This window comes from Amblyraja radiata, chromosome 5 (assembly GCF_010909765.2).
Source record: "Amblyraja radiata isolate CabotCenter1 chromosome 5, sAmbRad1.1.pri, whole genome shotgun sequence".
NCBI classification, from domain to species: domain Eukaryota; kingdom Metazoa; phylum Chordata; class Chondrichthyes; order Rajiformes; family Rajidae; genus Amblyraja; species Amblyraja radiata.
The window spans coordinates 89,586,981-89,611,838 of record NC_045960.1 but is presented as its reverse complement, the minus strand read 5'-3'; the positions used below and the strand labels follow the sequence as shown (position 1 = coordinate 89,611,838).

The following is a 24,858-nucleotide window of genomic DNA, read 5'->3' as shown; positions in this document are numbered from 1 at the left end:
CGCCATTTTCACAGACCAGTTCTAGTTGTTATGAACGTTGCCCGTACCAGGCAAGCCCCAGGCTGCTACGGGCCTCCAGCCATTGCCTTCCGTGGATGTGCGGATCGGGCAGCGAACCGACGACCCTCTCCTCGCCCGTCCATCTTTGCTCCCCGGGGTCGCCTCCTGCAGCCGACCTCTTGGGCACAGTAGGCTAGACCCCGGTTTCCTCTCCTCTCTGAGCGGCCTTACCCCCCCATCATTGCATCGCATCCGGCATCATCACCGGCTCCATCCCCCCGGTCTCTGCGCTTCGGGGGGACGAGCAGGGGCCGGATCGGCGGGTTCCCCTTTACAGACCTCGCCATCCCTTATAACAACTATAATTTTTCGATTCCACATTTTGTAATGATTGATTTATGACTTTATTTTATAAGATTTGACATTAAAATCCCAGTCATGAGTTTTACCCAGTTTCGGACAGCACACTTCAATGGTGCATTTCTTTGCGATGAGAACGGGGCTAAGGGAGCTGGTGGTAAAGTGTGCCATCTAGTGCCCCCTCGTAGAACTGCAGCTAGAATGGAGGAGGAAGTCCCTGCCTTCTCACAGTCACAATGGCACACGTCAGTCAATTGGGAACTATTTAGAAGCCCCAGCCCACCTATGCTTCACTGAGTCCGCAGAGAGAACAACAGGCAGGGTGTGCTCGCCAAGGTCCTTTTGTTCTGTAATCATTTGTTGAATATCTCTGCCTTTTGCTCACCGAAATGAATGCAAAATGAAAGAAAGAACGAGAACAATATCAACCAATTTTACAGCCCATTAGCGTCACGGAGCTAACCTTTCAACCTTAGTGTGAGGGTAACGGGGCACTGATCAGCCTCTGTCTCACTTGTACAACACTAGATAGGGCTCTTAAAGATAGCGCAGTCAGGGGATATGGGGAGAAGGCAGGAACGGGGTACTGATTGGGGATGATCAGCCATGATCACATTGAATGGCGGTGCTGGCTCGAAGGGACAAACTCCTGCACCTATTGTCTTTTGCCTATTGTCTAACACCTGCATTTAACAGGTGATGTTATGCAGATGGACCCTGAGATGGTGCTGTTCAGTGGCTTGGTTTGGCATCACAAGTTCCCATCCAGTACATGGAGGTGGGAGCAAGAGTAGAGATTCCAATGGGGCTACACATCCTCAGGGAGAACAGAAAATGGGCCGTTAAGGAGGGATAAAGCGGGACAGGTAGATAAGGTGGTTTTTAGGGGATGTTGGACTAAGAGTTAAGGCTTGAAACCAGGGACAAGAGAGCACTGAGGTGGAATGCTGTGAGTTGCAATATGAACCCAAGTTCAAGTTCAAGTGAGTTTATTGTCATGTGTCCCTGATAGGACAATGAAATTCTTGCTTTGCTTCAGCACACAGAACATAGTAGGGATTTACTACAAAACAGATCAGTGTGTCCATATACCATAATATAAATATATACACACATGAATAAATAAACTGATAAAGTGCAAATAACAGATAATGGGTTATTAATAATCAGAGTTTTGTCCGAGCCAGGTTTAATAGCCTGATGGCTGTAGGGAAGTAGGTATTCCTGGTTGTTGCAGTCTTCAGGCTCCTGTACCTTCTACCTGAAGGTAGCAGGGAGATGAGTGTGTAGCCAGGATGGTGTGGGTCTTTGATGATACTGCCAGCCTTTTTGAGGCAGCGACTGCGATAAATCCCCTTGATGGAAGGAAGGTCAGAGCCGATGATGGACTGGGCAGTGTTTACTACTTTTTGTATTGCACTGCCTGATGCAAGTCCAATGAAAAGTTTCACATTCTGGGTGTGTATAACCCGTCTGAAAAAAGTGGAGTTAACTGGCATGCGGTGAAAGTGAAGGGGAGGGTAGCAGGTTGTCCAGGTAATTCGGTGTCACCATGGTCACGAGGTTTCAGCAGCTCCCACCTATAGTATGCATTCTCTGATTCTTGTCATTCCATCTATTAATATCAGAGGAGGAATTTTATTCTCTGTCACCGTGAACTTTAATGACGTGATGCACGTCCAAAATATTGTCACCTATCACCACACAGGGCCTCGGCTTTGCTCTTGCGATGCGGTGAGATATCCTCGGGTGGGTCTTTAATGTCACGGTCACCAGTCTCTAATGGCAGTGAAAGCGCTGGACTTCAGCGTGGTCACGTTCGCAAGCACCACGTGCTCCGCGTTTTTGGAAACGTTGTCGTGGCAGATCTGCGTGGTCAGCGATTTGCGGCTCTCCGTGCTCGCCCGCCCCCTGCTGAGTGGCTCCTCGCTCCGACCGTCCCTCTGCTCAAAGCAGGAAAACGCCATTTTAAACTCTTCCCGGAATTTGCCTTCAAGAAAAAGAGCAGAACTCTCAATCAATTATAGTTTTGTTTGGTTTAGTTTATTATTGTCATCTGCACCGAGCAAGGTACGGTGAAAAGCTTTTGTTTGTGTCTCAATCCAGTCAAAGAAAAGACTGTACATGAATACAATCCACAGTGCACAGATAAAGGATAAAGGGTACAACATTTAGTGCAAGATATAACATTAAGGTCTCCCTTCACACTTCTTCTCCAGTCTAACCGGGCACTAGTTTTTCAGACAGAATCACTCATGTAAGTGTTGGTGAATTTGTGGAAACAAAGAACTGCAAATGGTGGTTTACAAAAAACCCACCACAAAGTACTGGAGTAACTCCATGGGTCAGGCAGCGTCTGTTCAGAAAGGTCGTGGCCCAAGACGTAGCCTATCCATGGAAGGGTCCCGACCCGGAATGTTACTTCCATAAGTGTCCCAATCCCAAATATCACCTTCAGAAGGGTCCTAACCTGAAACGTCACTTATCCATGGAAGGGATCCAAAATGTTACCTGTACATGCTTTGCAGAGTTGCTGCCTGACTCACTGAGTTATTCCAGCACTTTGTATGTTTAGTTGGTGATTTGTATAGTTTCACCCCCTGCTGGATTCATGAAGATTCAAAGTTGGAACGTAATCAGTAGGATGTTGGCAAGTATTACCCAAAATATTCTGGACTTCCCACGTTGACACACTGTTTGGATCAATCTCCAACTTGTTGCCATTTAACCTCCAGCAATGCGGGCAGACTGCATGGAACATAACAGTTCCTCACCAAAGACTTTGCCACTGACCCATCCAATGTTTACGAGGCCCATTTAGGAATACAGGGAAGGAACAAGGAGATTTAATTAAGTTTAGTTTGGTTTATTATTGTCACGTGTACTGAGAAACAGTGAAAAGCGTCCTGTGTAGTCTTTTCTTTGACTGGATGGCACCCAAAAAAAAACTTTTCACTGTACCTCGGTAAACGTGACTATAATAAACTAAACTTAAAATAGACAAAACTATAGCTGTGTACAGATAAAGGATAAAGGGTACAACAATTATAGCGATGCAGCGGTAGAACTGCTGCCTTCCAGTGCCAGAGACCTGGATTTAATCCTGACCTCTGGTGCCGTCTGTGTGGAGTTTATACGTTCTCCCTGTTATCTCGTGGGTTTTCTCTGGGTGCTCCAGTTTCCCCCCACTAACCAAAGATTTTAAGGATTGTAGATTAATTGGCTTCAGTAAAAAAATGTAAATTGTTCCTAGCGTGGAGGATAGTGCTGGTGTGTGGGGTGATCGCTGGATGGCATGGTGGGCTGAAGGGCCTGTTTCCACGCTATATCTAAACTAAATTAAACAACAGATTTAGTGCAAAGATATAACATTGAAGTCCAATAAAGTCTGATTAAAGAAAGTTCAAAGGTCTCCAGTGAGGTAGATGGGAGGTCCGGACTGCACTCTCTTTATGAAAATGTCCTATTACTTGTTTCTTTTTTTTTCCCTCTTTTTAAAAAAATTTTTTTTTAAATTAGAAGTAAGTACAATATTATGGTACCATAGGTACCTAGTATATATTGGCATGTTGCAATTCATGTACAGCTTCTTATTATTTTTATTTTAACAATAAAACGGAGACAGAGAAAGAATAGAAAATAAATAGAAACGTGTGTGATATCAGAAAGTAAGAAAAGGAAAATGAGGAAAGAAAGAGAATGAAGAGAAAAGAAGCAGAGGTAGAAAGCAGAAGAATAAAGGAGAGATAGCTATTTGTTATTCTTGGCCACCATTCACCCAGTCCAGAAACGGATCGTTTCTACCTTTGTATTGCACCATATGCTTCCAAGAAATCGACAAATGGAGAGCAAATCCTTAGGAATGGTCTACTTTGTCTGTTAGGAGGAATCGTATTTCTTCAAGATGTAGGGTTCCCAACATGTTTGAAATCCACATCTTGCGTTGGTATCGATGTATTTTTCCAAAATGTCAGTATGTTTTTTTGCCGTTATTAAACCATAATTAAGAAATGATTTTTGAAACATATTCAATTTATTCTCGTCTTCCAGTAATCCAAATATAATCAATTCAGTGTTAGGATCAAGTTTTATCTTAAGTAACTGTGAAAATTTCAAAGATTTCGCTCCAAAATGTTTGTAATTTTATACAAGAAACAAAAGAGTGTGTTATAGTGGCATTCTGAAATAAACATTTATCACAAATGGGGGAAGTATTTGGGTAGAATTTGTGCAATCTAGTTTTCGAATAATATAATCCGTGTAGAATTTTAAATTGAATTAAATTATGTCTTGCATTAATCGAACATTTATGTATATATATCAAGTGTTTTTCCCAAATTTCTTTCGGGATTTTTATCAGTAGTTCTCGTTCCCATTCTTCTCTAAGTGCCTCTGTCTGTGGTAATTCTCTATTTAAGATACTATTGTATAAATATGATATTAATTTTCTAGATTCAGCCTTATTGTTCATTGCTTCTTCCAATGAGTCTAGAGTTAAAGTTTGGTATCCTTGTATATATTTTTTCAGGAAGTCACGGATCTGAAGATATTTAAAGTTTTGGTTATTTTTCAGCTTGTAATTTGATTGTAATTGTTGAAATGATAACAAGTTTCCCATTTCGTACATATTACTTGTTTCAAGGCCTCCAAATCAATTTATTTTTCAACCTTACTTGTCACCTTGCTAAAATCTGACCCTGTTGACGGAATGTAATGGGAATCAATCCTGGCTGCACATTAATATTCTCAGTGCTGTTCTCATCAGCAGTCAGTCTCATCTCCGGGATACAACACTAGGTGTTATTGAACTGGAACAGTCATCTTGGTCGAAGAGCCTGCTGGCTATGAGCAACGTTGTTCAAATCCTGCACTTATCTAGTTTGCCTTGTTCGACAGCCTCCCTAAAGATAAACAAGTTCAACAATTCTCTTCAACCTCTAAATACTTTTAGCAAATAACAGCAGGCAAAAGCACAGTTTTGTGTGTCTTTATCCTAGACGGTGTTGTTAGTTTGTCCCAATGGGTGAATTTTGTGCTCAGTTATCAGAACTGTCCTTCCATATGCTAGGATACTGTCCAATTCATCCCTACCCAATTGCGTGCGTGGATAGGAAAGGTTAAGACTGTGACCAACACCTTATCTATGCCCCATGAGACTTTGTAAACCTCTATAAGGTCACCCCTCAGCCTCCTTCACTGCAGAGAAGTCCCAATCTGTCCAGCCTCCCATTATCTTTCCAGCCTTCCAGTCCTGATAACATCCTCGTGAATCTCTTCTTCACCCTTTACTACACCCAGATTAATGACATTCTTCCTACAGTTGGGTAACTGTGCACAATACTCCATGTTTGGTGTCACCAATCAACTTGGATCGTTGTACAATGATCTCGTAAAGTTGTCCCATGAGTGTGATTGCCCATTCAGTGAATGTGTCAAAGAAACCTAAATTGATGTCATTTATCCTTAACAAACTGTTCATATGTCATCATTTCCATATTCCCCACTGCTCCACTGAAGCAGTACTGATGAAGCCGGCACCATCTCTACACCTTCACTCCATTCGAAAAATGCTCCCTGCAGGTTTGCTAATGCTTGGGATACACAGAAGATCCCTGCACCGATGACTGGGAAGTGAACCAGATCCTTAAAGTGCATTCTCCACCACGACCACAGTGCAGTGTCCTAAAGTGAAACCTCAGGGTGCTGGGGTAGCAGGCAGTAATTCAGTCCTTTGTTTAAATCCGTCATTGCTACAAGGAGGTTGCACAGCAGTCGAGGTCACAACCCATGACCCATGCTGTTGGTAGGTCGAGGTGGGTAGGTCGAGGTGCCGGTGCAGCGCGGTCAGTGACTCTGGGTGGGCGGAGGGACCAGACTGTCCCCAACTCTGCTGCAGGCGACGGGGACGTTGCCAGGTTTTCGTCTCCATGTGTCCGCTGCCCAGAGCCGCGGCCCCGCTCCACCCGGCCCCGTGTGTGGGCACTGCCGACCCATAGCCGGTGACAGTGCAGCCACACAGTGGGAGGGTGGGCGGAGGGCGTCTGTGGCTGTCCCGAGGGATGCGCTCCTTCAGCCGCTTGCACCTTGGTGCTCGGGCTCAGAGCAAAGATACCAGAGCATTTGGTTCAGAGCGCTCAGTCACCCTCCACAATTATTTATAGCGCAAAAATTGACAATTTCGGCCGTTTTTAACAGGTTAGAAAGTGTGCGTTTCGTGCGTTAACAAAACGCGTTAACATGGTGCTTGAAGCTGCCATGTCCTCCAAAAGGATTGAGCTACTCCGTGCGTCACGCCCTTTGACCTGATGACCTTACGTGCAACCCCCCTATCAGGAGTTAAGTTTTCTGTTAAAGAGGTAACATCTGAACACTTTGTGTTCACCTAACCGAAACAGCAACAAACTCATGTTTCTGTGCAAAGGAACTCATTATAATGAGAACAACACAAACTGCTGGAGAAATTCAACGTGTCGGGCAACATTTTTCAAGAACATGGATAGGTTTCGGGTCCGGACTCTTCTTCAGACCCAGACCCAGACCCAGGGCAGCACAGTGGCGCTGGGATAGAGTTGCGGCCTTATAGCGCCAGAGAGTGTAGGATAGTGCTCATTGTACAGGGTGATTGCTGGTTGGCATGGACTTGGTCGGGTGAAAGGCCTGTTTCCACGTTGTATCTCCAAAGTCTAAAGTCTAAATGAGTCCCAGCCCAAAATGTCACCTAACGTTCTCCAGAGATTCCGCCTGACCCGCTGAATTACTCCAGCATTTTGTCTTTCTTTGGCAAACCACCATCTGTAGCTCCTTGTTATTTCATTACAATGAGGCATCTTTTCTCTTTCCTGTACTTCCTTCAAACCTGAAAATGCACCTGCAACCAAGGCGACTGCCAAATAGTTCATTAACTGCTTCAAATTTGGAGACATGCCACGTTACCGAAGAACATAGTTATTTCTTAAGCACTTGTTCAAACAATGGTGCAAACAATTTAAACTTAATTACAAATCTATGTTTGAAAGTGAATTCAGTTATAGAGGCAACACAAGCCAAAGAATTATGATAAGGAACTTACCACTCAAAAAATTATAAATGATAGGATTAGCTGCACTGTTGGCATAGACCAGCCAATGTGAGAAGGTGAACAATGCATAGAGTGTTGCTCTGTCATTAATATTGTCGAAAGTCCCAAACACTCTGTGGAATGTGGAAACAAAAGGCAGAATCAGTTGCGGAGTTCACATTACAGGGACAGACCACAAATTTAATTTGAAAGGCTAAGAGAATTCTAGAAACACTGGCGGTACATCGTACAAAGCTGCTGCCTCACAGCATCAGGGACACAAGTTCGATCCTGACCTCGTGTGTTGTCGGATTGGATTTTCACTTTCTAACTGTGCCCACGTGGGTTTCCACCGGGTGCTCCAGTTTCCTCCCACATACCAAAGACATGCGAATTTGTAGGTTAACTGGCCTCTACAAAATTGCTGCTAGTATGTTGGGAGTGAATAAGAAAGTGGGATCGAACAGAGTGCGAATGGGTGAAGGATGGTCAGATGGACTTGGTGGGCTGAAAGGCCTGTTTCCATGCTGTATCTCTAAACTAAACAAAACCTCTAGCCTTTGTCCAGCCATCTGCTAATCAAACTCCCCCCCCCCCCCATACCTGTATCCACCTATCACTTGTCAGAATTTGACCCGCTCTCACCTCTCTTTACCAACTTTCTTCCCTTCTTATGACAATCAGTCTGATGAAGGGTCCCGACCTGAAAGATCGCCTATCCATGTTCTCCAGGGTTGATGCCTGAGCCGCTGAGTTACTCAAGACGTTTGTGTAATTTTTGGTGAATCAGTATCAGTGGTTCCTTGTGTCTGCCTCTTCCTTGCTGCAACATGTAGTGACAAGTATCTGGTTTATCATGGAATGTTTTTGGCAGATCACTCATGACTGGAGTGCGGTCCAGAAATGTCACCTACATTCTAGTTAAAGGGCCTGTCCCACCAGCATGCGCCTGCATGCGGCAAGCGCGACCTAACGTGGTCGCTTGAGCCGTTCGGCCTCGCGGGGCCGGTCCCGATTCGATCGCCGGAGCCGTATGGAGTTGTGCGGAGCTGGTCCCAACATCGCACGGGGCACCGAAAAACTGACCATGTTCAAACATTTCCGCGCGGCAACGGCCTGCCGGCCCGCAGCCGCCTCGACACCATACGCATGACGGGCATACGCAGCGTCTTGACGCCGTACGCAGTGTCTTGACGCTGTGCACGCCCGGCGGACTTTGCTTGAACTTCACGTCATTCACTCGACCTCCGCGCGGCCCCAGCTTCCGATTTGGTCGCGCTTGCCGCATGCAGGTCGCATGCTCGTGGGACAGGTCCTTAAGTCATAGTCACCTGGCCATGTTAGTCCTGAGGTCTGAATGCTTTTGATCAGGGTTTGATGCAAGAATTTGTAAATCTACCTTGACTTACACAAAATAAAGCACATCCCCAAAGCGATGATGAAACGTGAGATGAGATATGCATCTCACACTCATGAATAAATATTTTTAACAGTCATCAAATGCTTTATTGGTTGCAATCTTTTGAAGAGAAAAATAATATGGAATCCGTGACAAAATGAATGTTAAATTTCCCATTAAAGCTTCCTTACAAACTATTGTGCCATTTCCTGTTTTACAACTGTTTAATGCAAAGTTACATTTATTTAAGATAAGACCGTACATTAAAAATTAATGTCACATTTCATGCTGTTTATAAACTCTGTTGAACAAAGGAGATAATTAAAAAGCGATTAGTACCAAGGCTTTCTTTCGCTTGCATACTTATCTAAATATAATTGAATTATTTCAAACTTACAAAGCCAATAAAAGATTGGTGGCACAAAAGATGACAGATGCTCGAATCAGCGGGAGCTGCTGGAAGAACTCAGCGAGTCAGGCAGCATCTGCAGAGGGAATGGACACTTGAAGTTTCAGATCGGGACCCTTCATCCACTTCACCTAAAGGGTCTCGACCACGATGATGCAATGGTAGAATTGCTGCCTTACAGCGCCAGAGACCTGAGTTTGAGCCTGACTACGGGTGCTTGTCTGTGCGGACTTTGCACATTCTCCCCTTGACCTACGTGGGTTTTCTCCGGTTCCCTCCCACACTTCTAAGATGTGCAGGTTTGTAGCTTAATTGTCTTGGTAAAATTGAATATTGTGCCTAGTGTGTGTAGGATAGTGTTAGTGTGCGGGGATCGCTGGTCGGTGCGGACTCGGTGGGCCGAAGGGCCTGTTTTCGCACAGTATTTCTAAATGAAACTAAACTAAATTAAAATGTCAACTGCCCATTTCTCCATAGATGCTGCCTGACCCTCTGAGTTCCTCCAACAGCTCTCCTTTTTTTGCTAAAAACACTGGACCATTAGACTTAATTATGTAGCTGACATCCACCTGATAATGACTACAGTTTAGTACTTTCAATCATTCATGTCCATTCCTGATTTACACTTTGATCAGCGTTGCATTATTTTTATGGAACAAATACTGGTGAGATGTCCCATGCCTCAAATTCCTGAAATCCTTTCATATGAACACCTATTCCTCAACAGAATTCACTGTTCTTCTTGAGGTTGTGATGAAGATCCACTTGATAATTCCCTCATGGTCTATTAATGGCAGCAAAATACCAGCAGCAGTCAATTTCAGCCGAAATCAGCTGTCAACGCTCCTGATTAATGTCACCTTATAATCTCCTTTATTTTCAATTGACCCTTGCAAATATTAGCAACTTCACTTTCATTAAACAAGTTTTTGGTCACATTGCCAAGGTGCTTTTTGAAACAATACCGAATGCATTACTCTGAAGAAGGGTCCTGATCCGAAACGTCACCAACCCACGTCCTCCAGAAATACTGCCTGACCCGCCGTGTTACTCCAGCACTTTGTGTTTTGTTTGTAAACTATCATCCGCAGTTCCATGTGTCTCCGAACACATTACTCTTAGATAGTTAAATGTGGTCATCTTCAAAGAGAATAAATAAGTTTAAAACATACAAAGGGCTTTGCAATAATACCTGGTTTGTGTAGATGTTTCATATTCATTATACATATGCACTGTGTCAGGCCCTATCTGGATGTACACTGAGTGAGAATGAATAAAGTTCCAACAATCCGCTATCTGATTGTTCAGAAATCCTGATGGCTCAGTAGCTGAGCGACCACGTTTAGTTTCCTGCACTTCCTTTTAATCTCACTGGGACCCCTACACTTCATATATCTCACCAGGCCCATATGTTCCATGCTTCCCCTACGGCCCCGGTTTCCATGCTCCTGGCAAACACACCGGGACCTCACATCCTGCGATCCTTGTACCTCACCACAGCTTGGTTTCCCATCACTCCATTTAAACTCATCGGGGACCCCGTTTCCCAAACTCCCTACAAACCTACCCCGTTTCACTGGAAAATGTATTATCCCACTCGTTAACATCTTTTAAAAAAAAAAGAATTAAAAGTGTGCTTGGTTTACTGAGTATTTAATAGTCTATAAAATCAAGCCTTCTTGCACCACCATAGATAGCAGTGCTGCCTTACAGCGCCAGAGACCCAGGTTCGATCCTGACCTCAGGTCCTGTGTGACTTGCACGTTCTCCCTGTGACCGTGTGGGTTTCCTCCGGGTGCTTTGGATTGTGGGTCAATTTGTACCTGTAAATTGCCCCTAGTGTGTAGGGAGTGGATGAGATAGTGGGATAACACCATAGAGCCAGTGCGAAGGGGTGATCGATGATCGGTGTGGACTCGGTGGGCCGCAGGACCTGTTTCCACGCTGCATCTCTAAGCTACACTGCAACAGTGCTCAAATTGGCATGGTATTTGCGTTCTCCTGAAAATGAATCCACTCACCTTTTCAAGATGTTTAGGACGCTGATTGGAAGGTAGCAAAGTGCAAAGAAAATCAGAACCACCACGAGCATGCGTGCTGTTTTTCTCCTCGCTTGGATCTGTTTGATTTCTGCCGCTACACCACGGGTTCTGGACCTGGTTTGGTCTCTCCGACCTCGCTGCGAGGGGCACTGCAGGGCAAGGGGCTTCCAGTTCCTCTGTATGACCGAGAAAGTGCCGGGAATCTGCAATTTCAGTGAGAGATCTCCATGAGTGGCGGCCTTTTCACGAACCCAACAACAAGTTTCCCGTCAGTGGCGTTACCGTGAGCTCACCTGTTGGCACCAAAGCTTCCGAAATATTTGAAAGTAGGCCAAAACCATGAGACATAAAGGGCCCATGTACGTCACAATGAAAAAGCAGATATGATACACCTTGGCGTAAATATCATCTGGAACGGAATAGCAAAGCATTACCAAAATGGAACACTACTGCAATCAGTGATTCTATTCAGAAAATAAGAGATTACAATAGTACTGATCCGTTTCATGGTTTTAACCTAACATTTTACTTCCTCTGAGTGAATAAAACACCCAAGTGATACATTTATGAATAATTTATTCAACGACTGCACAAAATGAAACATAATATCGATCACTTATCTTAGTACTGTGTGAAAAATGTTAACAGAACATAACTCCGTTTGGACAATTTTGGACTTTTCATGAACTGCTCACTAAGCACGAGGACTTAGTTTCCAAAGGTGTTTTAATTTTGGTAAAATAAAAATTCCACTAGATGAAAGAATTACAGCTGCAGCTGTACAGTACAACACATGTTACAAGCCCCTTGTCCCATGAAGTCTGCTGAACATGATATCACTTTAAACTAAACCCTTCTACTTGCAAAACATCTATGTCCCTACCATCACCCATGGATTCCAAGCATCTTAATCTTCTGGATCAGTCTATCAGAAGGTGAAGAAGATTATACAAATTCCTTGTTCCTAATTCCCTAATTTTGTGTGGGCACTGCCCTTTACTTGTTTTGCCAACCTCATAAAACGAACATCACCAATGCAGGTAGTTCTGGTAGTTCCCAAACATCTCATGTTAGAGAAAATTATGTTATAAAGACAATGCGTTAAGGGCCTGTCCCACTTTGGCGTCATTTTCGTGGCGTCATTTACGCATCACGGCGCATGGTGCGCATGTGCGCGCCGCCCCATGATTTTGGGACGTACAAAATCTTCGCGCGCCATCTGCGTGACGTGCAAATGATGCCCAAGTGGGACAGGCCCTTTAATGGGCAGAGCAATTAGGTCTAGAGAGTTTCAGGATCGCCACAACAAAGTTAATTTTACCGCAGGATTTTCAAAAACATGATTTTTCAATGACAAATGTGTATTTTTGTTTCTGCAAGCAAAAAGATGCTAATGGCTGAATGCTACAGTGTTTAGTAGTGTGAATTGAAACAATCGCTTGTCAATGTCACCACCTCCCATGGTTAAATGAGCAGCTGTGTTCTTAAGAAACAATGGTGTCTGATTACTGATTACATGGAACCCATTTCCCCCCTATATTGTTTAAATTTAAGACAGATTTTTTCCTGCTTGTCAATTTCTAAAGTAACTTTGAATTGAAGAGAGACACAAAAAACTGGAGTAACTCAGCGGGATAGGCAGTGTACATAATGCAAATAGTGTTCTCTAAATCATTACTCACGTCCTACCTAGTTTGTGCTATGTTATAGCAGAACTACCTGCACTAAAGAACGGTTCTCCCTAAACTTTCTAATCTTTCTTATTCAGACACTTTAATCATGTTGATTCTTATATTTCAATGTTTTTTTCACTTTCAGAATTCATTGTTTGTGCTTTCTGCTTTATTAATGTCTTTCTTACATTTATTTAACCATTTGTCTGTAGCTCAAGTTCTGTATAATTAAGTTAAAATAAGGCATGGCAGAAATAGTCTCACTGTAATGCACAACTGACGACTGGAGTGATCTGGTTAATCATTTGTGTTGAAGAATCTAATATCTGGACATAGACTTCAGTACAGAGAGATTAGGTGGGGGTGTATACAAGCAGCTTGACCAGGAGGGCACATTGGCACATTAGAAGAATAATACTTCATGATTATTAACAACCCTCAGTATACGTTTCAGTGCATCATTGGGCTTGGCAGAGAACAACTGTGGTAAATTCAGTGCACTGATGTGAGGGCAGATGCCACTGCAACCTTCCAATGCCAACCCCTCACACATATGCATGTTGATACGTTGATTCGTCACAAGAATCAAATCGTAGACGAGCGTAAAATATTGATGGCTGCATTTGTAGGAAGGAACTCAGATGCTGGTTTAAACCGACGTTAGACACAAAAAGCTGGAGTAATTCAGCGGGAACGAAGGAATGGGTGATTTTTCGGGTTGTGACCCTTCTGCAGTTATCCGAAACGTCACCCATTCTTTTTCTCCAGAGATGCTGCCTGTCCCGCTGATTTACTCCAGCTTTTTGTGTCTATCTGATGGCTGAATGATTTGTAATCTAGGGCAAGCAGGGAGGGGAGGGGAAGGGTGGTGATGAGGTTGGTGGGGCTGGTCAGTTGATGTTTAGTTTTGTTTAGTTTAGAGATACAGAGCGGAAACAGGCCCTTCGGCCCACCTGGTCCGCGCCGACCAGCGACGCCTGCACATTAACACTATCCTACACCCACTAGGGACAATTTTTACATTTACCAAGCCAATTAACCTAACCTGTATGTCTTTGGAGTGTGGGAGGAAACCAAAGATCTCGGAGAAAACCCACGCAGGTCATGGGGAGAACGTACAAACTTCGTACAGACAGCACCCGCAGTCGGGATCGAACCCGGATCTCTGGCGCTACATTCGCTGTAAGGCAGCAACTCTACTGCTGCGCCACCTTGCAGTGTGAATGGAGTGAAGATATATAAAGTGGATTAAGGAAGGATTAGTACAAAGATGGACTTTGTGGGCTCAAGGGCTTTGTTTCTGATAAAAAGTAAAATGATTATCATGGCAGTCTGCATTTTTATGCTATTAATGATAAAATATGAGCTTTATTTCAGTAGAAATTGTATTTTACCTTTCCAATGCTCATCGCAGATGGTGAATAGAAGTGTTTTGTTGGCTAGTTCTGGCACCATGATGCTGCACTCCATGACGATTGCCTGGGGAATCATTAAGACAAGGGACACGATCCATATCATGACTATGTTGCTCCGTGCTCGCTTGGCCGTGCTCTTGAACATCAGTGGGTGACATACCGCATACCAGCGGTCCAGAGCGATGCAGCTGAGTGTCTGTACAGACACAGAAACCGCAACAGTCTGCAGCACACAAAACAAGGGTCATTACATCTCATCTCTTTAAACTTACTCCAGCATTTTTGTCTACCTTCTTTAAAGTCGTCATCTGTTAATGGCTTGAACAGGGCAAACATTTCAGGCACAGCTTTCCCTCAACTTTTCAAGTTGAGCCGAAGGGCCTGTTTCCATGCCGTATGACTCTGTTACATTTTAGATGGATGTGGGCCAAACAGGGGCTGGTGGGACCATAGTAGATGGGGCTTCGTGGTCGGCACGGGCAAGTTAGGCCATAGGGCCTGTTTCCAGACTGTATTATGGTGGGTTATGGGCCAAATGTAGGCAGGTAGGACAAGTGTAGATGGAGTATTTGATCGCCATGGGCAAGTTCGACCGAATGGTCTGTTTCCGTGCTGTATGTCTCTGTAACTCATCAGTTTCCCATGTACTGCCCGATATAAAACAGCAGCAGTGCTTACAGGCAGAAACAGAGGCCTGGATTCATTATCCAGGTGCAACGGTTCATATTCTTCCTCAGCAGTTGGGGACAAAGATGATGCTGATTTACAAAATAAAGACACAAAGTTCTGGAGCAACTCAGCAGGTCAGGCAGCATCTCGGGGGAACATGGATAAGCAACATTCTGGAATCGAGTCTGAAGAAGGGTCTCAACCTGAAACATTTTCTCCAGAGATGCTGAACTGACCCACTGAGTTACTCCAGCACTCTGTGTCGGCATCAGTAGTGGAGTTTAACATCAGTTAGCAATACAATGCAGACATTAAAACCCTCGTCTCAGTCACTGTAATGGTTCAATAACTGAACTGGATTAAAACTCCATCTGGTTAGGTTTAGTTTAGTTTAGTTTAGAGATACAGCGTGGGAACAGACCCTTTGGCCCACCAAGTCCGCACTGACCAGCGATCCCTGCACATTAACACTATCTGCATGCACTAAGGTAATTAACATTTATACCAAGCCAATTAACCTACAAACAATTACGTCTTTGGTGTGTGGGAGGAAAGCCCACGCAGAGAAAGCCCACGCAGGTCATGGGGAGAACATACAAACTGCGTACAGACAAGCACCGGTAGTCATGATCGTACCTGGGATCTGGGGCTCTGGCACTGTAAGGCAGTAACTCTACCGCTGTGCCACCGTGCAGCCCAGTGGTTCACTGACATCTAAGAGAGATACAACTTGGAAATAGCCCCTTTGGCAAAACGAGTCCATGCCACTGTGTCTTTCAGGTGAACAAATCTGATGTTCTTGTTGGAGGCTCCTTACCATAGAAAAAGACCCAGAGGCAGAAGCGATGGAAGACGAGCTCCACATCATGGCGGGCCTGCTCTAAGGAAGGGTCCCGACATGAAATGGCACCTATCCATGTTCTCCAGGAATGCTGCCTGAGCCACTGAGTTACTCCAGCACTTTGAGTCTAAGTCTGATGTTCTTCCTTGGCCTGGGTCTCCAATCCCACAGCAATCATCTTGACTCCTAATGCTCAGCTGACATTAGCTTTATTTAGAGATACAGAGTGGAAACAGGCTCTTTAGCCCAACGTGTCTGCACCCACCAATGATCACCCATACACCAGTTCTGTCCTACACACTAGGAACAATTTACAAAAGTCAATTAACCTACAAACATGTACGTCTTCGGAATGTAGGAGGGAACTGGAGCACACAGAGAAAACCCACGTGGTCACAGGGAGAACGTGCAAACTCATATAGACAGTACCCGAGGTCAGGTTTGAACTCGGGTCACTGGCATTGTAAGGCAGCAACTCTACCGCTGCACCAGTGTGCTGCCCATGTTACAGCACCCATTCATCTGCCCCCCACCACCTTCTCAAACTCACACAGAGATGGGTAATTTATACGGGCTTTGCAGTGAGAAAAGCTATCCCCAATCCCCACAGAAAAACAACAATTGGCACTGAGATGAAATCAAACAAATGTCTTGAAGGTATAATTTTTGTAAGGTGTCCTTGAGACTCTTGAAAGGCGCCCATAAATAAAATTTATTATTATTATTATTATTGAAGTTCACAAGCAATTATTTTAAAATTGGATTTGAATTTCAGTGGCTAGAAGAAACCCAGTGGGAGCAAAGCACACAAATACATTGTTGATATCTGTTCAAGCCTCTGCTGCAGCACCTCTCTGTGTATTAAACCAACTTGTTCAGGGTAGCCAAGTGATTTTCGCCACCAGAGGTCTGTCTTTTTCTTTACATTATCCCTCCTTTGTGTGCCCATCAACTGTTGGTGCTGTGTCCCCCCCCCCCCCCCCCCCCCCCCCCCCCCCCCCCCACGCTCCCCAAATCTTTGCACATCCTGAATCCTTTCCACTCGTCACTTTAATTTCATGTTTCATTTATTTTGTATTTTTATGACTGTTGGAAAAGCCATTTCTTTCCTGGGGTAAATAAAGTTCTATCGTATCGTATCATATGTTTGCTGCCACTTTAGCTTTGCAATATTCACAATCTAACTGTCAGTTCCAGTAGCTTGCACAGATTAAATTCTATAAGCTAGTTTAATGAAAACTTGTAGAATCAAGGAAGTGCAGATGCTGGTTTACACAAAATGACACAAAGTGCTGGAGTAACTCAGCGGGACAGGCAGCATCTCTGGAGAACAAGGATGGCTGATGTTTCAGCATGAAATGTCACATAACCTTATTCTCCAGAGGTGCTGCCTGACCTACTGAGTTACTCCAGCAGTTTCTGTCTTGTAATAAAAACTTGCATGGACCTCGATTGTCATTTGAGTTTTATAATTGATTAATAATTACCTGTAGGTAAGGAATGACTTTGCAGAGAGCATGGCCAAAGAACCAGGTCTCAGTTATGTCCACCACAAGGCTGGCAGGCAGGCAGATAATAGTAACGAGAATATCGGCAAATGACAGATTCACGATGAAATAGTTTGTGACTGTCCTCATGTGGTGGTTCTTCCATACTGCAACACAAACTGGGAGAAAGAAAGAATTAGCAAGAGCAAAGGCAGCACCTCGGCTTCCTAGCAGCTGTGCTTTCCTGCAGCTAGTCTCTGAGGTCGGGCAGCATCTGCGGAGAGAGGAACCTGGTTGATCGTTTAGGTCAATGACTTCTTGTGAGAAATCAAATGGTGGCGGTCGAGTCACGTGGGAGAAGAAAGCGTGGAATGGGGGGGAGAGCAGCAAGTTAGTGGTGGAGTGAGCTGAGAGATGGAGGAGAAACAAGGACATAAAGTGCTGAAGTAACCAGTGGGTCAGACAGCTTCTCTGGAGCGAGACCAAGCACAGACTCGGTGACCATTTCGCCAAACACATGTGCTTGGTGCCCAAGACCAACTGGATCTCCCACGTAAATCACTGTAAACCATTCCCCTTCCTATTCCCATTCTGACCTTTCTGTCGTTGGCCTCCGACATTGCCAGAGTGAGGCCACATGCAAACTGGAGGAACGGCACTTCATATTCTGCTTGGGTAGTTTACAACCCAATGTATGAACATTGAATTATCCAATTTTAGATAACCACAAACCTCCCCCCCCCCACCTGAGCATGCACCTATTTCTCCCCTCCTCTTACCCATCTTCCCACATTCCTTTCTCTCGTTCCACAATATGCGACTCTTCAACCCTTCTGTCTCACACTTTCTTGTTTTAATCTCTGGCCTTCATTCCTGCAATCTGCTTTTCAAACCCCCCCTCACCTGTGTCCTGCCCCAAAACATCACCTATCCCAGGTGTCCGTGCAGGAGGAGGCTCCCGATATCGCTTCCAGAGTAAACATTTATTAGTGTGGTGGCACGGTAGTGCAGTCGGTAGATGTGTGAAAAACAGGAAGGCAGATTATTATCTAAATGGCGTCTTTGGGAAAAGGGAAAGTACAACGGGATCTGGGGGTCCTTGTTCATCAGTCAATGAAAATAAGGTACACCACGCAGTGAAGAAAGCGAATGGCATGTTGGCCTTCATAACAAGAGGAGTTGAGTACAGGAGCAAAGATGTCCTTCTGCAGTTGCACAGGGTCCCAGTGAGACCACACCTGGAGTATTGTGTGCAGGTTTGGTCTCCAAATGTGAGGAAGGACATTCTTGTTTTTGAGGGAGTGCAGCGTAGGTTCACAAGGTTAATTCCCGGGATGGCGGGAATATCATATGCTGAGAGAATGGAGCAGCTGGGCTTGTATACCCTGGAATTTAGATGGATGAGAGGGGATCTCATTGAAACATAAGATTATTAAGGGCTTGGACACGCTAGGCAAGAAACATGTTCCCGATGTTGGGGGAGTCCAGAACCAGGGGCCACAGTTTAAGAATAAGGGGTAAGATATTAAGAACGGAGATGAGGAAACACTTTTTCACACAGAGACTTGTGAGTCTGTGGAATTCTCTGCCTCAGGTTGTGGTTATGAGCTTCAAGATCCGAGACATAAATATTATCGACAATCTGTTGTGAACAACCCACATTGAAGCCTCAGGCAAAAAAGCACATCAATGTCTCTACCTCTTCAGAATTATGAAAGTTGACATGACTCCAATGACTCTTACACATTTCTACAGATGTATCGTGGAAAACATACTGTCAGGTTGCATTGCATTACAGTCAGGTTTTGGAACAGCTCCACCAAAGACTAAGAAATGGCAGAGAGTAGCGGATGTAGTCCCGTCCATCACACAGATCAGACTCTATTTGCACTGCACACCGCCTCAGGAAAGCAGTCAATGCAATCAAGGACATTTCCTACCCCAGTCCTACCATCATTCCCCCACTCCCATCCAACAGTAGATACAGAAGCTTGAAAGTGCACACCACTAGACCCAGGAACAGATTCCTCTGCTGTTATCAGATTTCTGAACAATCCTTCCATAGGCTCAGGTACAGTCACAATTTTCCACTCGACCTCATTGCAGACATTGAAGCCTTTCACCGGAACTGTTACGCTACAGCGTTGAGAAACTATATTCTGCACTGGTATTCTTCACTTTGCTCTATCTTTGTACTTGTGGTTGGCTTTATTGTATTCATGGATTCATGGATAGTATTATCTGATTTGACGTGATGGCACACAAACAAAGCTTTACACTGTATCTCGGTACACGTGGCAATAATAAACCTAGACCCAATCATGCAGCAGAAATGAAAAAGGAAAATAATTACTGCCACCAGGTACATTGGAGGAAACTTCATAGTTCCCTCGATTTATGGAATCGTAACATTCTGTAAGGTTAAAAAAAGCAGACCAGGATTGATGAAGTGCTTCACCCAATGTTAGCATAGTAACATACTTAAGAGGCACAGTGGCACGGCTGGTAGAACTGTTGCTTCACAGTGCTTACAACCCAGGTTCGATCCTAATCGCAGGTGCTGTTGTTTGGTGTTTGCATGTTCTCCATGTGACTGCGTTGGTTTCCAGTGACGTGTAGGTCTTATACGTTAATTAGCCTCTGTAAATTGCCCCCTAGTGCGTAGGGAGGTTATGAGCAAGTGGGATAACATAGAACTAGTGTGAATGGGTGATCGGTGGTCGGTGTGGATGCAATGGGCTGAAGAGTCTGTTTCCATGATGTATCTCCAGACTCCAATTTTGTTTGAAGTGTAATCAAATACGCAAGAGGGAATTTCTATCTACTTCTAAAGCATGAATATCAATCAGCACTCAGGCCTAATTTTGTAAGAAAGGACAATTTAATTGTTGACTTTGTTTGAAAGCTCCCTGTGCTGTCCTTCAGCCCACCGACTCTACGCTGACCAGCCATCACCTGTTCACACTGCTCTGTGCTACCCCACTTTCCTATCCACTCCCTATCCATTCAGGGCAATTTCCAGAGGCCAATGAAAAACAAACCTGCACATATTTGAGATGTAGGAGGAAACCGGAGCACCGGGAGGAAGCCTACGTTGTCACGAGGAGATTGTATAAACCCCACACAGACAACACCTGAGGTCAGGATTAAACCTGAGCCTCTGGAGCTATGAGGCAGCAGCTCTACTAGCTGTGCTATTTTGCAGCCTAATTTTCTACTCCATTGCCCAAAATCAAAATAGAAATCTATTTTGCCTTGTTCCAATTTTTGGTTTTCTGGCTTCTGAGATGCTTTCACAAATCAAGTTGTCAGCCTTGTGATTGTCTTAAAAGCAAGTTCTGTTGTTTAATCTTGCTGAACAACTGAAAGAATGTACTTCTACTTACATCGCTTTGTAACTTCAAAGGTCACCTGACAATTTTCTTCCCGATCCAGTGAAAGCAGCTGTAATTTTACAGGTCTCCCTGCCTTACTGTTACCCCCATCGCTGGAAATATCTGAGTGATCTATCCAAGCTTTTCCTGTTTTATAGCAAAACAGAAAGTGCTGGATGAACTCAATGGGTCAGTCAGCATCTGTGGAAGGAATTGACATGGTCTTTTTTCAGAAGAAGGGTCCCGACCCAAAACGTCCTCTGTCCATTGCCTCCACGAATGCTGCCTGACATGCTGAGTTCCTCCAGCACTTTGTGTTTTGCACAAGATTCCAGCATCTGCAATTCCTTGTATAGAATAATACATCATAGGTACAGGCCATCATAGGTACAGAGCCAACGAGTCCACGCCAACATTCGATCGCGCAATCACAAAATCACACTGGTTTTATGTTATCCCACTCTCCACAACCTAGGGGCAATTTACAGCGGCTGATTAACCAACAAACCCAGCACATCTTTGGAATGTTGGAGAGAAACTGGAGCACCCGGTGGAAACCCATACAGTCACAGGGAGAACGTACAAACTCCACACAGAGAGCATGCAAAGTCATGATTGATCCCGGGTCTTGAGGCCGTGAGGCAGTGGGTTTATCAGATGTGGCTTCCAACACCTCAAAATCAATTGTTGACTTCAAAGCTCAAATCCTCAGCCCATGAAAGACGGCTTATAAATGCAAATTCTTTCCAAGGGACGTCTAATCTCCAATGTGTATCATTCCAGTGGACACAGTTGCTAAATTCAGTTCTGAGCAGAGTGGTTTGCTTGAGGTGCATGTGTACGGTCCATCACAATATTACCTTCCATTACTGTAAACAGGGAAAGCAGAGCTGGGGACTCACAGTTGAGATGTTAGTGTAAATTGCTCGTTCTAAGCTTCCCCCCAGTCTAGTTTCAGTCAAAAACCACTGTATCAAGCACTTGATCAACTAATCTTTATTTTGACAAAACACAATTGCAGTTCCCACCATTGTACCTAACCACCGCGGGTTTGATCCTCGTATCTGCCTGTTCACGCCCTCTAGGCCTCGCTCAAACAGAGACACTCCAGGAGGTCACGCAGTCCTAAGCGCTCTCCCAGAAGATCGATGCAGGACCTCGTGGCAGCAGACTTTTATAGGTCCCCGGACCTCGAGGAGCCCAACCACATGGGGGTGGTCTCTTTCCAATCCAATTACAGATATCGATTAACCCCATACATTACAGACATTTCCCTAAACCAATAATACAGTAGCTAATACATTGTATTCAAACGGGGCTTCTCGGAGGAAGCAAACATAGCAGCATTTACCCTGATCTGCAAGAAAACCAGACAAGGCACAATACCTCATCCAATCAACATTTGGCAAAGTGAAACTCTGCAACATTATTTATAATTATTTACAAGGTGTATGTCTGGTTTGGAGTCATCCAATCCATCCTATGCATTTTGCATCTAAATGACAGGATCTGCAGATGTTCTTATCCTTTTCCTGCAGCTTGGATCTAGGCTCTGGACAAACTAATAATAATAATAATAAATTTTATTTATGGGCGCCTTTCAAGAGTCTCAAGGACACCTTACAAAAATTTAGCAAGTAGAGGAAAAACATGTAGGCGGAATGAAATAAATAGTAGAGACATGACTAGTACACAAATTAAAGACAGAATTCAATTCAAAACACAATATGCTGCAATTCAAGCACAGATGAAAAGGGAGGGGGACGTGGGGCTAAGGATAACTGGTACCACTCTGTAGCTTGTCCCATTTCCACAGAGAGCACGTTCAAATTAATCAAATCTCCCAGCAGCCCTGAAGCTTTTACCCCATTTAAAAGTCCTAGCCTCTCCAATCTGGCCAGGATTAACATTCCTTCCTTTTTATCATATATGATAACCCATCATTTATGATAAATAGTCCAGTAATCAGCTAACCAGATATACATAAGTGTGTCCATTACATTTCCATTCATCAGCAACAAGATGATGATGTTTCTTCCCAGAATCATGTCAATCTTCCCTAGTTTTCATGGGCGTAGCTTCACAATTGCCATCTGATGAGTCTTCACCTCCTGAGTATTCATGGGTGCGAATTCACTCCATCCGTGTTGTTGCCCATTCTTCCATCCCATTCCATAGTTGAACCTACAACCTAAAATTCCTGAAAAACCTGGGACAAAGCAAGTTACAATCATGCACCCATGCTCTCCCATACATTCACTGTAATTTTACTTCAGAGTCACCTGAGTGACTACGTGAAGAACCCCGCTAGGACGCATGCGTGTCATATCGCTACACGCATTGCAACGAGTCACAGCAGGGGGAACTACGTTCCCCTTAGCGGCAAAATTTGAAAGCCGGGAACAGCAGGTAAGAAGACTCTGCGTTCCAGAATTTGAAAGTCGGGAACAGCAGGTAAGAGACTCTGCGTTCCTTCCACTTACCTTTTAGATGGAGACATGGACCAGATCCACGAAGGCTGCGGGAACGCTGGCGGGGGAGAACCGTAGAATTGCGGGCAGCTGGCAGCAGCAGCAAACGGCACACTGATCTCCCGTAATTGGGAACAGCTGTGCCCGACTTCGCTCCCGCGCCGGCCCGGCCGGTCGGGAGAGGAGCAGCCGCGAGCGACCAGTGCCCGTGTGCATGGGGGTCGGTTTGAGCGGCTGCAGGAGAAATTAAGCAGCCGCGAGCGACCAGTGCCCGTGAGCACCGGGGTCAGTTGGAGCGGCTGCAGCATGCAGGATAAAGAGCAGCCGGGAGCGGCCAGTGCCCGAGAGCATTGGAGCCAGTTGGACCGGCTGCAGGAGCAGTACCCCTTGTGGGGCTGCAGAGTGGAAATACTCCAAAGTGGCAAAGCCACAGTGGGCAACTAATAAGCCCCACAGCAGTACTCCTTGTGGGGCGGCACAGAGTTTCTCACTCATCAGAGGGGAACACCAAGAGTCAATCCTGGGCTGGCTGCCGGAACTGGAGTAGGAGCAGCCTCAGGAGTAACGGGTTCAGGAGCAGCCGCGATGGCCAGTGATCATGTGCATTGGAGCCGGTTGGGTGCCCGAGAGCATCGGGACCAGCTGGAGCGGCTGTTGGAGCAGGTAAGTGGCAGCTCCATGAGATGGAGACTAGTCACAGAGGGGCAGCTAGTAAGTCCTACAGCAGTACCTCTTCTAGGGCTGCACAGTGTTCTCCCTCATCAGAGGGGAGTATAGGGGGTCAATTTTGGGCTGCACTTGAACAGGGGAGCAGAACATACCCCTAGTACACTTAGGGTGCGGAAACCCTATGGGAAAACACTTACCATCAGGGAACTGCAAACCTGAATGTTCCCAGTATCAACCAAGACATGGTAGGGCAGGGAATTGAAACGAAATAAAGTTCTAAGTCCTAACAGCGGGACGGGATCGGTCGCACTATAAACAGAGACATGACACTAGATCACCAGGATGCACTAGCCTTATATGCTAACCTGGAACCTCCCAACCTCCAATATTAAAATTTGGAGGCATCTTATCTTAACAGGGAAAGAACTTCACATAGAGGGAACTCTGGGGCACATTAAGGAACGTCTTAAAAACTACTTCCTGGGAAATGTGCTACCCTCATCAGACACCGACACCCCAACGACCACGGAGGATGCCGAAATAGTAACACACCTACTAATAGTAACCAGGGAGGTTGGTGGGAGATAACAGATCCATCTGTATGCATAGAATTATTCTACCGACACTTAAAATTCAGAGTTATAAGGGTATACCTTAAAATTATTCATTCCATTATCCTCCAGTTCAGCATGTACCGAACTGAATGTTCATGCTTAACGGGTAAGAATCAACTAAAGCGCATAATGAACTACAGTGCCCATATATTATAGGAGTTATGGTGGACATCCAACACGTATCACAGGAAAGAAACATCGTCTGCGGTCCACCGTTAACACAAGTCACATGGCAGTGACTTTGCCGTAAGAAAGGGTACAGCCTTTATGGAAGCTTGCAGGGAACTAAACCATCCATCAGACTGGTAGTAGAATAATTGGCATTAGGGGCTGTGTGACAGCCACATGATATCGGACCTTTACATAATCATAGTACAG

The 24,858-nt window shown here is 44.8% G+C and overlaps 1 protein-coding gene across 1 annotated transcript in view; it reads right to left on the bottom strand.

Annotated features, from left to right (window-relative positions):
• Window positions 1-1,740: 1,740 nt before the first annotated feature.
• Window positions 1,741-24,858, bottom strand: part of hcrtr2 (hypocretin receptor 2) — a 50,417-nt gene continuing 27,299 nt past the window's right edge. Inside the window, exons 2-7 of the mRNA XM_033022082.1 lie at window positions 17,353-17,531; window positions 14,335-14,578; window positions 11,561-11,676; window positions 11,247-11,470; window positions 7,430-7,551; window positions 1,741-2,350 (exon numbers count right to left, since the gene is read on the bottom strand). Of these exons, the coding sequence (XP_032877973.1) occupies window positions 2,130-2,350; window positions 7,430-7,551; window positions 11,247-11,470; window positions 11,561-11,676; window positions 14,335-14,578; window positions 17,353-17,531 (1,106 nt within the window). The 3' untranslated portion in view covers window positions 1,741-2,129. The remainder of the gene's footprint in view (window positions 2,351-7,429; window positions 7,552-11,246; window positions 11,471-11,560; window positions 11,677-14,334; window positions 14,579-17,352; window positions 17,532-24,858) is intronic.